This window comes from Hoplias malabaricus, chromosome 14 (genome assembly GCF_029633855.1).
Source record: "Hoplias malabaricus isolate fHopMal1 chromosome 14, fHopMal1.hap1, whole genome shotgun sequence".
In the NCBI taxonomy this organism is placed as follows: domain Eukaryota; kingdom Metazoa; phylum Chordata; class Actinopteri; order Characiformes; family Erythrinidae; genus Hoplias; species Hoplias malabaricus.
In genome coordinates this window covers 13,477,795-13,495,869 of record NC_089813.1, presented here as the reverse complement: position 1 = coordinate 13,495,869, position 18,075 = coordinate 13,477,795, and the positions used below count along the sequence as shown (strand labels likewise).

General features: G+C 40.1%; 2 protein-coding genes across 2 annotated transcripts; both read right to left on the bottom strand.

The window, feature by feature from the left end:
- Positions 1–1,987, bottom strand: LOC136665682 (nicotinamide/nicotinic acid mononucleotide adenylyltransferase 1-like). The gene is made up of 4 exons (XM_066643353.1): positions 1,939–1,987; positions 756–1,682; positions 528–597; positions 1–138 (listed from the first exon to the last, which is right to left on the bottom strand). Exons 1-2 carry the CDS (start codon positions 1,957–1,959, stop codon positions 822–824), a joined length of 882 nt encoding a protein of 293 aa, XP_066499450.1. The 5' UTR covers positions 1,960–1,987; the 3' UTR covers positions 1–138; positions 528–597; positions 756–821.
- Positions 1,988–4,551: 2,564 nt separating this feature from the next.
- On the bottom strand, positions 4,552–16,521 carry LOC136666283 (leukocyte immunoglobulin-like receptor subfamily A member 3). The gene is made up of 10 exons (XM_066644381.1): positions 16,399–16,521; positions 13,065–13,122; positions 12,072–12,338; positions 8,743–9,012; positions 6,730–7,008; positions 6,277–6,615; positions 5,751–6,017; positions 5,333–5,581; positions 5,123–5,239; positions 4,552–5,002 (listed from the first exon to the last, which is right to left on the bottom strand). The coding sequence occupies exons 1-10, from the start codon at positions 16,519–16,521 to the stop codon at positions 4,944–4,946; spliced, it is 2,028 nt and encodes a 675-aa protein (XP_066500478.1). The 3' UTR covers positions 4,552–4,943.
- Between the last annotated feature and the right edge of the window lie 1,554 nt (positions 16,522–18,075).

Below are 18,075 nucleotides of genomic sequence, written 5' to 3'. Positions count from 1 at the left end.
GTGCCTTTTCCTCCCTCTAACTGAAACACTTGGAGAAAGCCCTACTGACTCTGGAGAGGAGGGTCTTTCTTTGTGGTTCAGTAGAGGACTGGAGCGCACTGGGAGTCATTAGAGTAGAGAAAAACGCTGTCTGAAAAACTGAGAAACATGAAGAGTGTAGAACGTTAGAATGGGAAACTGGCTCAAAGAAATCTTTGCACTTCAACCACTGTTAAACTCTTTATTTGGGACTTTCTAGTTTAACCTATAATTAGTTGCAGCTTAAGTTAACTGATAACTGTACTGGTAAATGTAGGATATCAAGTGTGAATTCTGACTTGTGCATGAGGTTTACTTAAATGCTTGTGTATTTATGCATTTGTCTCCATTTGGAACATTTAGAGAAAGCCCTAGTGATTCTGGAGAAGAGGGTCTTTCTCAGTGAAAAAATTAAACCAGCTAAAAGAAATCATTGCCTGTTATTAATCCAATCCAAAGCTTGTGTGTGTGTGTACATTGTGTGTGTTTGTGTGTGTATGTACACTTACCAGCAGGAACAGGTCTATTCTGGAGATAGTCCTCAGAGATAGCAGCCAGTGGTTCAATTCTGTTTAATCTCTTTGAAAAAGAAAGTTAAAATTAACATTGCAACAACCCAAAAGATGCAATGAAACAACTGTATTTAAGAAAGAAATGATGACACTTCAATAATTTTGAACTCTGAGGGTCAGAAATAAAATACTGTTACAATATAACTCCAGAAAAATCTCTCTCACCTTGAACCTGAGTTTTGGGGTCTTGATCCTGGGAAAGCTGAACGGCAGGATTCGGTTCCCCATGGATCAGTCTGGCTGACTCTCATCCTCCTCAGTGACGGAGAATAAGTCCTGAGTAATGTACACGATTTCTGTGCTGTACCTCTGAGCCGTGAGGGTGTTGTGGGCTTTTTTCTCTTCTTGCTTTTTGCTGTAGAGGTGCCGGTCCTGAATGTAGTCTACCACAGAATCAGGCAGCAGGTACCGGACACTCTGACGCCTGCAGAGAGTTTGTCTCACGAGAGTGGAGGAGATGTCATTGGTCACCCATTCTCGGACGATGTGGATGTTCTCACGGTGCTGGTGGAGCAGCTCTGACTGAGTGATGAATTTCTCTGCGTCAGAGCTGCACCTGCTGATGACGACCACGCCGTAGGAACCGACAATCTCTGCAATGTCTTCTGGACTCCAGAGGTTTGGCACACCAAAGGACTCCAGAAGATCAGCCCCACAGAGGAGATTCAGCTTGGGGACATCTGTGCTGTGTCCTAGGGACACACTCTCCCATTCTACTTCACTTCCCTCCAGTGTTGTCTTCTCAGACATTACAGTGTCCTGCTCTTCCTGGTTGTTTTCTCCCAGCAGTTTGTCGTGATGGTGCCAGAGGACCTTGGCTGTTTCCACCCACTCGGACTGCTGACTCTCCCAGTCATCCACAGTGATCCAGGTGGAGCTCTCTGTGGCTAATCTGGCCATTTCTACCCGATGCCAGGCCGCAGTCAGGTCTTTCTTCTTGTAGCCATCGCCTACAGGAGAGATAATTCCTTTCTCCACCTGGTATCTTCCAGTGCTCTCCAGATGATCCCGTGCCAGCTCGAACATTCGTAGGTGCATGTTTGTGATTGGGTTAAAAGGCCCACATGCCAAAAGAACGACTTGGGTTCTGTTCTGTGGCACAGACAGAGAAGAACAATACAGAATTAAATTACCTGCACAACTGTCACTGCAAAAAAATGTAATTAAAACTACATGATTGTTCTCACTTATCTGTGAATTTAAGATATACATATATATGACATTTACAGATGGAAATTATAGTTTTTTTTGCATTCAAAAATTATTCTGCATAATTGAAAATGAGACAGATAGTATTTTCTGAAAATAAAATGTAATAATAATAATAATAATAATAATAACAACATACTCCTACGTTCTTGTTCATCATTGTGTTGTTATTAGATTTCACAGTGATATCTTCTCTGACCATTGTTGAAGTTCACTAATGACCAAATCAGCGCAGGGAGCTGCACTCGGTGTGATGTCACAATCAAACTCTGAACCATGTGACTTCATTCTAGAAACTTCCTCAGTCAGAGAGCTGAAGTAGAACAGTAGCTGTGTCTGAATGCACTGGAATGCTATTACTGAGGCAGTATTCTGAGGGAGGAAGGTAATAGGCAGGTCTGAATCCAATGTCCATAGAAAACCTTGACTGCTAATGTTTCTTCATTTGGCCGATTTTTGAAAGCAGTGTAGAAGTATCCTTCGCTGCCTTGGAATTCCCTTAATCCAACAAAAGTATATATATCCAATATATATATATATATATATATATATATATATATATATATATATATATATATATTATGGCAAGCCAAACAGGAAATATTTAATGAACTTTGATATATATAGAATGAACGCTGATATATATATATAGAATGAACTTTGATATATGGACATATAATGAAAATGGACATCTATGTTTTTGGACACTATCACACTATTTGCAGAACCCCAATATAGTGCATATATACTGCAGTCCCAGAAGGGGACTGAAGGACAGGGAACAAACCGGTGAGGAGACAGTGGTGATGCTTGGGCCTGTGGAAAGAAGTATCACTGGCAGGAAAAGCAATGCTGCACCTCGAGAACGCAGAGAAAGGAGCTGTTGGAGAGACAGCAGCTGAGAAGGCGCCAGCAGGAAGAGGGTTGTTTGCTGTTGATGGAGCCCTTGCAACGGCACGGAGCACTTACATTCAGAACACAACTGCCCAAAATTTATCATCAAAATGTATAATGTCATTTAGATAATTGCTGAGATGAATCCCTCATCTTCAAAGACATAAAACTGTGTGTAAAACATCAAATAAAAGTCTCACGAGTTATAAAGAGGCCAGAGAGCACAGAGGGATTAAAACGTAAGTGTGAAATGTTTCATGAGATATTCTGGTCTGATACTTACTCTAGTCTAATGAAGTCACATACTTTCCATTCTTTATTTAAATATGAGCTGCTTATTTGTGACCCGTGGCAATGACAGTATAAAGTGTGTCACAAGTTAAGAGATAAGATTAAGGTTAAACTGGGGGTATTTTTTATAGCTATCAGAGGTATTGGTGAAGATATTTTGAAACAGTAGTTACAAATTACAGAGCTACACTACGAGCTACTGAGGAAAAGTTGATGACACTGCAGCTACTTAGTGATATGAAATCTTGTATTTACCTGTGAAGGGTAATTTTATACAATGTTTTTTCAGTATTATTTCAGAGAAAAAACGTTGAGTTACAAAGATAAAGCGCAATGTGGAGAATTCTCAGCAGCTGCTCCATGATCCAAAAACTAGTTAAAAAGTGTTTATGTAGTTATTTGATTTGTCTGAATACTTTGTACTTTAACACTTTTAAACTATTTTGTTTCTGGATGTAAGTAACTACTTTGTTGTGTACAATTATGAGTACATAGTAAAACCCCAGTAATCATTTTATCAAAGTAGAAGCGCAGTTCTGACCGTCCTGAATCACATAAACACTACGTCACTAACGGACTTATCACTCACTACCTTATTTACACAGGACCCGCCCATTTCAATAAAACATGCCTTCATTTATGCAGATCTTTCCATAGTGAGCCAATAACAGAAGAGCATTCTGCAGTTCCGGAGTCAATTATTGTCCTCGTGGGCGGAGTTTGGGGTCATGCAGTGAGTGCACAGCCCCCTCTACTGGTCAGAGCTTATACAGATTTATAGTGAGACGAATAAATGTGAAATGAGTAACATTTGAAATTGAAATATGAAATTAATCATTGATAAATTCATAAATGTAAGTTTAATGCAGATACAACAAAGATTTAATTTGGATGCTCTCGTTTTACTAATGGACTTTAGTGAATATCAGCCAGTGTTTGTGAAGGCAGAAACCTACATCAAAAAAAAAAAAAAAAGAAAAAAAAAAGGCACTATTTTTGACCTCATTCTACAAACGTTCTCCTTTCAGCAGCAGCAGGTTTTACTCTAGACCTCATTCTGTTGGTTGAAGGAGACGGTTGTGTTTTGTTGTGGATCTCTAGGATCTCAGATGTTAAAGCAGTGATGTCACTTCTACTAAAATAGAAATAAATAGAACAAAATTTTAAAAAACCTAAAAAGAACTAAAATCCTCTAAAATCCACAGAGCACATGATGCTGAAATACTCTTACAGGTCCTGAACAGCTGTGACAAAAATCAGGATCTAAATCACATTATTCACCACAGCTTGGTCGTTCAGAATAAACACAACCCACACCATTAATTATTGACAGCAATCATTGATCTTTATTTGAACACTGACGATCACAAACCAGATACAAAACACAATCACACTATAATCATATTTATTCTATTACTGAAGAAAATACAGCTAATACTGCTGAAATATCATAAAATATTACACAAATGCTATTAATCTATAAGCGAGCCTTTTATTCATATTTAAACATTTTTATTATTAATAGATTAAAATAAAATTAATGCTAATATTTTAAATATTAGTTACATAAGAAAGTAAAAAGTAAGACAAAAGTATTCAGCATGTCTTCTCAGTGTACAGGTTACGATGTATCAAGAATACAAATGTGATTAGAAATGTTGTCTTTTCAATAATATATTAAACATAAAAAGCCTTGGTGAAAATTTTTAAGGAGGGTTTAAAAAAGCAATCAGTCATTTGTACGCCACAAAATAACCTAATATTTATGATTTTTTTTCTCGAATAAAGCGAAAAGTCTCAGGAGTTGAATCACCTGCTTTTAATCCAACTGCACTCACTAACAGCAGAAATGAAGCTGGACACTGAACTGCTGTTTAAAGCCACTTTTCTGACCTTTCTGTTTGAGTGTCTCTAAATGAGCCGTTGTAGTACACATTATAATAACTCTGTATCAAACACTCAGTCAGATGCTCCAGCTTCTATCACTGCGTATGGTGTGTTCACCTCATCAGGTTTAACTGTGAAATACACGATAAACACAGCACATTAGTCTTTGATCAGATGTTCTGATTCAGTTAAAGGTTGATGAATGTCTGATTCACAGAAACTGAGAGACGACTGAAAGACTGAGTTCTTACCTCGAGCTCTGTAGCATTTCACCCCCAGCACAATGGAGGTTATCAAATAAGGAGTCGCTGCCATGAGACTACTGAGCACTCTGAGAACTGAGAATGGAGATTCTGAAACAGACACACCTGATACACACACACACACACACACATTAAAACCACTATAAAATAGGACAGAGATTATTGTTTAATGAAAATATAAATCAGAAAGCAGCAGACCTCTGACTGAGATCCAGCTCCGAGGAGACTCTCCTTTCTCTGGGTGTTTACAGTGGTAGAGACCTTCATCAGCCTTTGAGACTTTATGGATGGTCATCTCTCCTGTCGTCTGCTTCTGGAGAAGTACTCCATCTTTGTAGAAATCAGCTGGGAGGTGTGAGGACTTTGTCGAGCGATTTAAACAGCGGAGAGTCAGAGAATCTCCCTCAGACACAGAGTGGACAGGACTCTCCAGAATCACATCACCATCTGCAGGATAGAAACAGGAGTCAGTAAAAGTGTGCTGTGGTATTTAGTGTGACTGTATTTCGATTTTTATTACATTATGCTTGAAAAATTAAGCCCAATATTATCTTTCAAAACCTCAGTAGTCCTCTGTATTAAGCCTCTATTATTGATGAGAATGGTGGAGACTCACTGTGCACTGTGATGTTGACAGGATCACTTCTCTCTCCAGATTCAGACTGACACCAGTAAACTCCAGTGTCTGATGTGGAGAGGGAGCTGATGTTGCAGGTAAACCCTGGAACTGAAGAACAGTTGGACACCTTCTCACTGTGTGTGTATCGTCTCACTCTCCATCCAGCAGAGTCTCTGTGTCCCTCACAGCTCAGTGAGAGAGAGTCAGTGCTGAAGTGTTGAGTTCTGCTGGGACTGATGATCAGAGACACTGGAGGAGAGTTACCTGAAAATACACAGAAGACGGATGTGTATCACGTTGCTGAATACTAACATAATGCTTGAGAAACACACTGTCCACAGAAAGAACTGGTTTAATGAATAAAACACACTGAGGAGGAAGATACACTTGTGTTTAAATGATATTTCACACTTCCAGTGCCTACGTCTCCTTCAGATTCAAACACAGATCAAATATTTTGACTTTGTACTAATAAATGTGGACTGTTCTGACTGTATATTCTTCACCGGCTCTAGTTCCTCACCAGTGATCCATAGCGGCTGTGGACTGCTGTACTGTGTGTGAAAGGCTGGTTCTCCTCTCTCTGCTCCACACACATAAACTCCTGTGTGATACAGAGCAGCAGGACTGAGAGTGTAGGAGCCTCCAGCTCCTCTTCTGCTGTCTGACAGGAGCTCTACAGAATACACCACTTTACCATGAACATCTGTAATCTGGGTTAAACCTTGTCTGTGGGGAACAGCTCTGTACCAGCTGAACATCCAGCCTTTAGAGGAGATATTAACCTCACAGCTCAGAGTCTCTGAGTCTCCTTCAGTCAGCCAGCTCTGTGGAGACACACTCAATACTGCCTGGGCTTCACCTGACACAGACGACATGGAGAATAGAACAGACACAAACACGTTTATACAGAGGGAGAAGATTATTACATACAGTATAATTAACAAGAAAATACACCTCAAACCCACAGACTCACCAGACACAGTCAGTGTAACAGCAGCACTGATCTCTGACTTCTGAGAGTCACTTTTCCTCTCCCCTCTGCAGGTGTATTTACCGCTGTTAGACTCTGTAACAGAGCGGACTGTAATCTCCTGTGATCTACTGAACTGCTTTAGTTCATTATTATCTTTAAACCAGATGTAATTCCACTCAGTGTCTCCTCCTGCCTCTATGTCACATCTCAGAGTGACATTCTCTCCTTTAAACACATGTACATCAGGCTTTATACTGGACACCACAGCTGTAGGACTATCTGTAAAAATACAAATGATTAAATAACAGTTCATGAGACTCTTAATGAATGAGAGTTTGTTGTGAGATTATATTAATAATTTACCTTTTTATAATTATTCATTCATTCATTTATTGTCTGTAACTGCTTATCCAGTTCAGGGTCAAAGTTGGTCCGGAGCCTACCCAGAACCACTGGGCGCCATGTGGGAGCACACCCTGGAGGGGGCGCCAGTCCATCGCAGGGCAACACACACTCACACATTCACTCACACATTTATACTTTTGGAAAGCTTTGAGGAGCCAATTCACCTAGTAACCTGTGTTTTTGGACTGTGGGAGGAAACCCGAGCAGACACAGGGAGAACACACCAAATTCCTCACAAACAATCACCCAGAGCAGTTAATATATATATTATTTAATCAGAATGGAAATGGTCACTAGTGAATCTGTTAAGAGTTAACATTAAAAAAGTTATATATCAGTTTAAAGATCATCCGTTATAATTTTGCCTCAGAGTTTCTAGGCTTGAATGAATAATTTTAGAAAATAACCTTTAACTGATATATTACCTTTAATCTGAATGTTCTTTAAACTTAAAACAATGAGCAGTTCAGCGGTGTCCAAACTCTTTTCAAACAGAGTCATATAAAAAGTCTTAAGGGCCAGTCTCTCTTTCCAAATGTATCATTCATGAGTTATTTATAACAGTGTGTTTATGAAAAACACAAATTTACAAAACAGTTTGTATTTATTAACTACTGAATTTTATTTTAGAGCATTAACTGCTGCAGGAGATCAAAAGAGTGTAAAATCCAACATTTCACTGCAGATACTTCCCTCTCTCTTGAAATCGCCGGTTCTCACGGTCTACTTTGAGGTTTCTTTTGCTGCAGCAATCACCAAATGTCGTTCTGTGAATTACTTTGTTGGTCCAGAGAAATAAACGGTGTTTATGTTTAGATTAGTTCATTAACACAGTGGTGCAGTGTCCTGTACATTAGCGCTCTACTGCCACCGTCAGGCGAAAGGAAAAACTGCCAGGTGCCAGAGGACCACTAATGATGTATTCTTTAAAGTAAAGCCGCGGGCAAATTAAAGTCTTACAACTGGCCGCATTTGTACAGCACTGACATAACTCTTTTACAATAAACATTCTCCAAAACAGCAACCAGTGAAAGGTGTTTTATGAAACAAACACTGGCCTCATGCAAAAAACACTATTCTCCACCTTTACACTGAGGAGTGAAACTGTAGATTTATTTATTCATTTTTCACCTCATTATGTAATAAATATATTTATGACGGGCCTCAGAGCTGTTTAGGTTTATGTTGTTTATAAAACTGGAGCCTCATGTTGGATTCATTTTTAAGGAAACAGCTAGATTTATTAGAAGTCTGACAAACACAAATAAAATGTACTCACACATTTAAATTAATAAAATAAGAGCTGCTGCATTCAGTTTTCTTAGTCGAGACACAGTCTAATTTAATCTTCATTGTTTGTTCACATCTCTAGTTTCATTAAAAGCACAGTTCTTAATGTAATATTCTTTCAGGTAATGTTCATAAAAATACACCACCCCACCCCCTGATAAAACTCACAGATAAATATGTGACGCTGTGGAAGGAAGATGTGTTATGAATTCTGAATAATGTTGACTATTTGTGTGTGTAGTGATGTAAATATAAATCATTACATGTTCAGTCCTAATAGCAATAAATATCATCACTTAGTGAAAGTCTCTTACTCACCAGTGACGTTTACCCAGAGTGCATCACTGTAGTGTGTGTAGTAGACTGGGTGTCCTCTGCCAGCTCTGCACCTGTACTGACCTCCATTAGAGTCACTAACTGAGCTGATGGTGTAGATGGAGGAGCTGGAGTTGATCTCAGGACTCTGTGTGTCTCTGGACCAGTAGAAGGTCCATCCAGCAGACTGACCCAGTGTACAGTACAGAGTCACTGGGTTTCCTCTCAGTACAGATCCACTACGGCTTGAAGTGAGTGTAGGTCGAGGTATTTCTTTAAAAAAAAAAAAGTCCATTAATTAAAAAAAGTCCATTAATGGAATTTGTTTATTGGAAATCTCTTTTGTTTTTTTTTAAGCTTAAAGAGTTTTAATATTTTACTGAAGCAAAGACAGTGAAAGTACAGTGAATTTTGATTTTACACCAAAAAACAGTGTCCGATTTTAAGTCACTGAAGCTATAGAGATAAATCCGTTTATACAGCGGAGCTAAAGACACAATGTTAATACATTAATAGTCATTAGTAATCCGTTATAACACATAGATAAAAAGGCCAATAGTGACCTACTGTTTGCCAAATAGTCAACCCACATCCATCTACATGTTAAACCTCGGATCTTGCCAAATACTGACCTTATATTGTCTTCCCCAGCAGTCAGCATTGAGCCTATTGGGGCAGTGTAATGTCAGTTATCCGCCGCTTGGGGCAGGTGCTCACAGCAGCTCTCGATGTTTGTATCAGTGGGTAACGGAGGCGTTGAACAGTTAAACAGTGTTTTATGGCTCTAATGATGTAAATATCAGCCGCATAGTTCTTTCAGTTTGTTTGTTTTATTCAGCTCAGAGTTTTCTTCTATTTTATCTTCATGTGTACAGAATTCTCTTTGTGTTTCTCTCCATTTTGTCTCTGGATTCTGCTTTGGAGTAATTCTCGGGTTGTGTCTCGGCTCGTTTTTCTTGTTGACGCTTTGCCCTTTTGTATCTAAGTCCAAACTGCTCGAGTCTGTCTCTAATCTAATGCTTACATCCAACAAGCAGCTGAAACTGCTTTATTTACATGGATTTACCTGGAAAACTGGAGGAACTCTGTTCCCGTTCCCTTACAGACATAATGAACTATGGTGTATTTTTTCAGTAAAACATAATAAATATAATAAATAATAAAAACATAATTAAATCTGTGAATCATTATGTAACTTACACATGAAAACTGCAGATTTTCAGTTACTGATCAATTCCTTACCAGTGGTAAACAGGTCAGAGACTGAGAACCACTGTCCAGCAGCTAGAATCATCTACACACATTAGACGTGTTGCCTGCCTGTAGTTAATAATATTAGGTGCTGCAGCTTATTAAAAATACAGCAGCTAGAACCGAGCACATCTCCCCGATCCTCAGGTCACTGCACTGACTCCTGATTAAACACAGGATTGATTTTAAACTGCTATTAATTGTTTATAAATCAGTAAACTGTCTCAGAACTAAATATATTTCAGATCTGCTTGAAGTGTATGAACCCAGTAGGGCCCTCAGATCACTCTGGACTGGTCAGTTAGTAGTGCCCCGGGTCAGAACCACACAGGGGGGGCAGGTTTCAGTCACTATGCTGTCTGCACCTGGAACAGACTCCTGGAAGACATCAGATTTGACCCAAATATTTCAATCTTCAGATCTACACTAAAGACCTTCCTGTGTCTTTGATGAACACTGCACTCAGTGTCACACTACAGTCTGCATTTATTCCTTTACATCTCTGATTTATTCTATTTCTGTTATTTTCTTATCGACTGTTTATAACACTTTCTTTATTTTTCTCTTTTATTAATTGTAACTCTCTCAAAAGCCCTTCTGAGGTGTTAGATCTTCAGTTTAACCATGTATTTTCTGTTATTGTTTTGTGTGCATTTTATGATTTAATTCTTATTTTACTTTTAAAAAGTTGTAATTATATTTTAAAATGTTAATTCTTCTACTGTAATGTTTCTGTACTGTTTTGTAAATCGTTTTGAATTGTCATTGTGTATAAAAGGTCTTCTATAAACTTGTCTAATACAGATATTTTCAGGGATTAAAAATGTCTGAACACAGGGCAGTAATCTGAGAGGTCCGATGGTGGACCAGCAGTGGTTTGCAGTCAGTGCCAAACATTTTACGCCAGTGGACGGATATATGCTGCTGTCTGGGACAGAAGACCCTGAATATTGTTTTATTTAGTCACACAATGTCAGAACAAAGAGTGATCTGGGAAATGTTCTTTTCACAACTTAATATTAGACACAATTAGAAACAATCTGTTTCAGTTCACAACAAAAACGCAGCAGAGAGAAAGGTGCTTAGAAGAAGATATGCACTTCCCATCCGGCCCACGAGTGATCTCCCTCACCACAATATTGACTGGAGCTCCATCAGTGGGTTGACCCTCAGCAGCCCCCTTCAATCCCCCCTCTCTCTCCCACAGAGCTCTGTGTCCAGCGTTGTGTGAATCCTCTGCACATTTCTGAGCGGGTTTCTCCTGCAGTTTTTAAATCTCTTTTTCTGTTTCTGATCGTGGCTCCTTTATTCTCGCTGGGATTTGTGGATCGCGGCTTGTACTTGTTTACCTCGTGTTTTTGTCTTTTTTGGACTCTGTGCTCTGCCCCTGACACTGGTTGTTGATCTGTCTCTGGAAACTGTCCTCCTTGTGATTTCTCTGACATTGATCTGGACTTTGATTCTAAGGTTGTTTCTCTCTGTTGTATTTGTGAATAAAACCTGCAAATGGATCCAGTTCACTCTGTAGACCCTTCATTACAGGGTTATTTACCTGATAAACACACACCCATCACTGGTATATGATGATATTTGTTCCTTTTACTTTTTAAAAATAAATAAATGTGCTCATTCTGTGCTGTTTGAAAGACACAAATGGACTCTGTTTGTTTCCTGAATTTGGAAAATGCTACCGCTCCAGTTTGTGGACGAGATATTTACACTCTCCAACAACCTGAACATTTCTTATTTTTCTCTTCCAGTTTGTGGCGGTGGATAAACTCAGACTAAGCTTTACTTCAGTGATCAGTGAAGGTTTTGCTCATGAAGCAGCTGATATGAGACGAGCTGTGGTGCTGTGAAAAAGCCAGTCGTGTGAATGAAGAATCTGAGTCAAATGATTAAATATTTAAATAATGAAAACCATAACTTGTAAAAATGTGCTGGACCTGATAAACCACCCACACTGTCTCCATCAGAGAAACAACACTTAAAGCTTTCATCTACGCTCCTGAAAACATCCATTCCTCTGCTGTGAGCTATATTTCTAATGCAGTATAATGTAATAAAGGTGTTACACTCACCTGATACACTCAGTCTAACAGAGCTACTGGTCTCTGTGTATATTTGGCCTGAAGATCGTGCTCCTTCACAGGTATAAACACCTGCACGAGACCCATCAACAGAATCGATTTCATATTCCTTCTGCTGAGAATTTTGGACTTCAGCATTATTCTTGTACCACACATATTTCCCATCAACTCCACTGTTTATTTCACATGTCAGAGTGACTCTCTCTTTGATGAAAACACGTGCAGCTGGCTGGACCTTCACTGTAGGCCTTGGTCTCACTGTCACAAAATGAAAAGTCAAAGTGAAATGATTATTGTAACAGAATAAAACCTTGTATCTCCTTTTATTAAACATTTTTGACTGAATATGGGAATAACAACTGTCTTCTTTCTTCATGACAAACAAATAAAAAACATGGTCAAACATCCTAAAATATAAACAAAACTTTATCAATCCCCTGTAAAGTTATGGATTTGAAAAGAAATGTTTTCTTCTGAGAGCAATCCTTCTGACATTTTTAATTTATTTAATGTCTGTAACTCTTTATCCAGCTCAGGGTCGAGGTGGGTCCAGAACCAACCAGGAATCACTGGGCACAAGGTAGGAACACACCCTGGAGGGGGCACTAGTCCATCAGGGGGCACTACACACACGTATGGATACTTTTGAGTCACCAATCAACCTACCAACGTGTGTTTTAGGAGTGTGGGAGGAAACCCACATAGACACAGGGAGAACACATCTCCTCCACAACTCCTCACAGACAGTCACCTGGAATAGGGCTCGAACCCACAACCCCAGGACCCTGGAGCTATGTGACAGTGACACTACCTGCTGCACCACCCTGCCGTCCAATGACATACATGAAATATTACTAAACCTCTATAATCATAAATCTGAACTCATTTGTAAAAACTGAAACAGAAGTCATCCCATAACTCTGACTGTAATTGAATGGTATCACTGTAGAACACAGAATAATAATCTCCCTGAGCGCTGCACACTGGAACTCTGTTCCTCCTGGAGTACACACTGCTGCACTGACTGTGTTGTTGTGTCTATCTTCAGGAATCAGAGGAGGGTGTAAATACTGAGAGTCTTTCCTCCAGAAAATCTCCATCCAGTCGACTGTGGCAGCTCACAGCTCAGAGTAACTGTGTCTCCAGTAAAGACTGTGCTCTGAGACTCCACTCTCAGTCTGGGTTTTACTGCTGATATGAAATGATGAAGTCAGCACAGCGGCTTTTCTTTTCACAACTAAAGAAAGTTACACTGTGGTGTGTTGGAAAAGTAAGTTACTCATTTTCTCAGTTACAGCTACAACAATTAAATATGAATCTTCATCTGTTTATGATCAGCTCGTCTACAGAAGACCCTGAGTGGTGTTTTATTTAGTCACACAATGTCAGAACAAACACGAAGCTGGAAAATGTCATTTTACACCATTTATCATCTGACCCATTAGGTTTTATCTAGAAAAATGTACATAAAAATTGGAAAACAATCAAAATCAAACCAATCTGTTGCAGTACACCACAAAAATGCATTAAAAAAAAATAAAGAGAATTTTTTTTTGTTCTGGAGGCAGCGCTGTCTTTGAGGCAGAACAGATGTAATTGATACCAGCCAAAAGACAGTGATGAACCTGATCAGCACACACTGGGTGGAGATTTACAAACACCATGCCGTCAACCTGTAAAACTCCACCTAGACCCCAGTGTGTGTGTCTGCTCTGACTGTCAGACATGTCTCTGGAAGAAATAAATGTACAATAAAATTTCATTTACTGTATGTTACTGTAGACTTAGTTCTCTTTCATAATTTGTTGGAAGTGCTGCCAAAAAAATGGTGTATGACGTAACTGACTCAGAGGAACCTGCAGAAAGTTATAATCCTCTGCTGCCTCTGAGGCAGATTCTGAAGAAGTAATTTCCTAAGCATTTGAATTATGACTGCTGTCTGCGGAGGAGCTGTGGAGTGTTATACAATAATGTCCTGCTTCCTCTGAGGCAGAGGCTAAGACAAAGGGGAATAGCACATGATTGCTGCATCTAAGGAAGCAGAGCATTATTTTGTCCTTCTGCAGTTCCTCTGAGGCAGCAGTCATATCATAAATCTGAAGGAAAGCACTTTGGAATCTGCCTCAGAGGCAGCAAAGCTTTATAACATTCAGCAGCTTCTTCAGAGTCAGTTACATGTTCCTCCACTGAAGCAAAACCAAAATACTGAGCTTTTTGCAACACTTTTAACAAATTATAAACAGAACCAAGTGTACAGTAAAAAAGAAAGTTTATGGCATTTATTATTTCTTCCAAAGACGTGTCTCACAGTCAGAGCAAATAAACCATGAGGGACTAAGTGGAGCTTTACTGGTTTATGGCGTGGTATTTGAAAATCTCCACCCAGCGTTTGTGAACCAATCACATTCACCCCTTCCTTTTGTCTGGTTCCTAATTACATTCCTTCTGCCTCAAAGGCAGCGCTGCCTCCAGAACCAGTTTGTGTAGTGATTTTGCACACAAGCGAATATTGTCTCGTGCCCCATCAGCTGTTAATTCTCCCCTGTCTCCCGTTGACCCTCAGCAGCCCCCTTCAAACCCCCCTCTCTCTCCCACAGAGCTCTGTGCCCAGCGTTGTGTGAATTCTCTGCACATTTCTGAGCGGGTTTCTCCTGCAGTTTTTAAATCTCTTTTTCTGTTTCTGATCGTGGCTCCTTTATTCTCGCTGGGATTTTTGGATCGCGGTTTGTACTTGTTTACCTCGTGTTTTTGTCTTTTTTGGACTCTGTGCTCTGCTCCTGACACTGGTTTTTGATCTGTCTCTGGAAACTGTCCTCCTTGTGATTTCTCTGACATTGATCTGGACTTTGATTCTAAGGTTGTTTCTCTCTGTTGTATTTGTGAATAAAACCTGCAAATGGATCCAGTTCACTCTGTAGACCCTTCATTACAGGGTTATTTATCTGATAATATATATATATATATATGTGTGTGTGTGTGTGTGTGTATGGAAAGTGTCCTCTCTCTTAAATGAGTTTGAGATAGGTGCTATATGAACTAACCCTATTATTATTATTATTATTCATTCAGGGTCGCGGTGGGTGCAGAGCCTACCTGGAATCATTGGGTACAAGGCAGGAATACACCCTGGAGGGGGCGCCAGTCCTTAACAGGGCAACACACTCACACCTATGGACACTTCGGAGTCGCCAATCCACCTACCAACGTGTGTTTTTGGACTGTGGGAGGAAACCAGAGCACGCGGAGGAAACACACGCGGACACGGGGAGAACACACCAACAGACAGTCACCCGGAGCGGGTATCGAACCCACAACCTCCCGGTCCCTGGAGCTGTGTGACTGCGACACTACCTGCTGCACCACCGTGCCACCCATTATTATTATTATTATTATTATTATTATTATTATTATTATTATTATTATTATTTGTTATATTCCCATTTTTAAACAAATAAATGGACTCATACACTTCTGACACAAACACACAACTGGAGTCTTTTGTTCTATATTTGTTTTTTAAATTATTAACTGCTACTGTTCCAGTTTGTGAACGAGATATTTTCACTCTCCAACAACCTGAACATTTCCTCTTATTTGTATCTTCCACTTTGTGGCGGTGGAAAAACTCAGACCAAGCTTTACTTCAGTGGATCAGTGGATTTTTTGTTCCTGAAGCAGTTGGTTTGAGATTAGAATGTGATGAGAGTGTGCTGTGAAAAAGTCAGTCAAGTTCTTAAAGAAGGGGAGAGTCCAACATTGAAATATTTAAATAATGAAAAACCAATCTTCTAAGAATGTTCTGGATCTGAGAAACCACAACAGCTGTCCCCATAAAGGTGTCACACTCACCTGATACACTCAGTGTAACAGAATCACTGGTGTGTGTGTGTGTGTGTGTGTATTTGGTGTTCAAATCTTCCACCATCATCTCAGTACCCAAGAAATCAGCCTTAACATAGTTGAATGACTGTCGTCCAGTGGCTCTGACGCCTGTGATTATGAAATGCTTCGAGAGGCTCGGGCTTTCACACATCAGAACTGTCACCGCACCTGACTTTGATAAACATCAGTTTACATATAGATCAAATCACTCCATAGAGGAGGCCATCACAACTACATAGATCACTACTACACTCCACATCGCACTGACAAATCTGGAGGAACCTGACACTTATGTGGGATGTAAACCCTATGCTTTTCACACTTTTCACAGATGACTACACCCCATTCACAACTCCTATACAGAGGTGGAACCCCTGAAGTTCCTCAGAGTCTACACAGGTCTGAACACCTGACATAGTCCTCTAACACCTCTCACCTGGTTAAGAACGCCCAGCAAAGACTCTTCTTCTTCAGGAAGCTGAAAAAGACCCAACTGCATCAGGAGCTGTTGGTGAATGTCTAGAAGCACCAAAGACAGCATCCTGACCCAGTGCACCATGGTATGGTCTGTGAGCTGCACCATAAAGATCTGCACTGTGTGGTGAAAGCAGATCAGTGCATAACTGGAACAGAGCTTTCAGACTTGGACCTGTGTATGTTAGCCAACCGAAGAAGAAAGCTAGCAGCAGCATCAAACAACCACACACACTCCGCTCACACACTGTTCCAACCACTACCTTCAGGTAAACGGTTTACAGACAATAAGATCTCACACAAACAGACTGAGGAACAGCTTCTTTCCTAGAGCTGTGACCTCCATCACCCCCTCCCTCTCCCAATCCAGACAAACATGCTAACGGACTGAAAGCATACAATAGGACTGTACAGAATCAGCACACTTGGTACTCACAAGTATTTTATATTTATAACTACTTATGTACAGTGTTTATTATACTTTTATAATTCTATTTCTCCATTTCTGAATCTATTTTATTTTGTTGATGTTGTTGATGCTACTGCGTCTACTGAAGAGATGCCGTGCAAAATGTCATTGTATCTGTTTAAATTACAATAAAGGTTCTATTCCTTGTATCTCCATTTTTGATGTTTGTCAGTTTTTGACTGAAACTGGAAAAAACAAGTGTGATTTTTTCTGTGACAGATTTTTTTTGACAAATAAACCAAATATACTCAAACGATATTCAAAAATATATAAATATAAATATAATTTTTTTATTTATTCTCCTGAAAATCTACTGCTTTAGAGTTTCCTTCTGAGAGCAATGATATTCTTCAGTCAGGGGGAAGTCTCTCGCTCTCTCTGTTGCATGCTGGGAGTTTGGAGGGTGAAGGTGCATGGAGAATGTGTGTGAGACGCTGAGAGTAGGCTTTCGAACTATTTTGTTTTGTTTCTTTTTCACTTCCTGGGTCTGTTCTGTAATGCACTTTAGTGTGTTGATGTAAGAAGTGTGTAGTAATCTCGAGGCGGAGCGCGGGGATGGCGGCTCACCTGAGCGGTGGAGCCCGACCTCATTCACTCCGTCATGGCGTGAGATGTGAGGTGGGACCCGAAGTTGTGGTCGAGCAGGTGTTACAGGCAGTGGGGGAGTGTGTGGGCTGTGAGAATATAATCTCGGCCTCCAGGATGAACAGAGCCGTGGTGGTGTTTCTGGCGGAGAGGGAGCTCGTGTATCGGGTGATTGAACGTGGAGTGACGGTGAGTGGTGAGTTTTTTCCCGTTACTCCGCTGGGAATAACAACTACTAAAGTTACGATCTCGAATGTACCTACGTTCATCCCGGACGAAGATATCATACGTGAACTGTCTCATTTCGGAAAAATAGTGAGTGCGGTTAGAAGGGCCTTCAGGAGATCAGTGCTAATGTTTCTGGATGTGCAGGAGTTAAATGTGTCTTTCAGAGTGCTGTGTGAAGGGAAGTCTTATGCTTTATGCGAGTACTGGTAGAATGAGGTGTTTTGAATGTGGGGACATGGGCCATAAGCAGTTTGGTTGTCCACACAGAGAGCGGGACAGTCCTGCGGCTGGGCCTAGTGGAGCTGGAGATGTGAATCAGTCACAGACTGTAGAGACAGGTCCGGACTCTGATAAAAC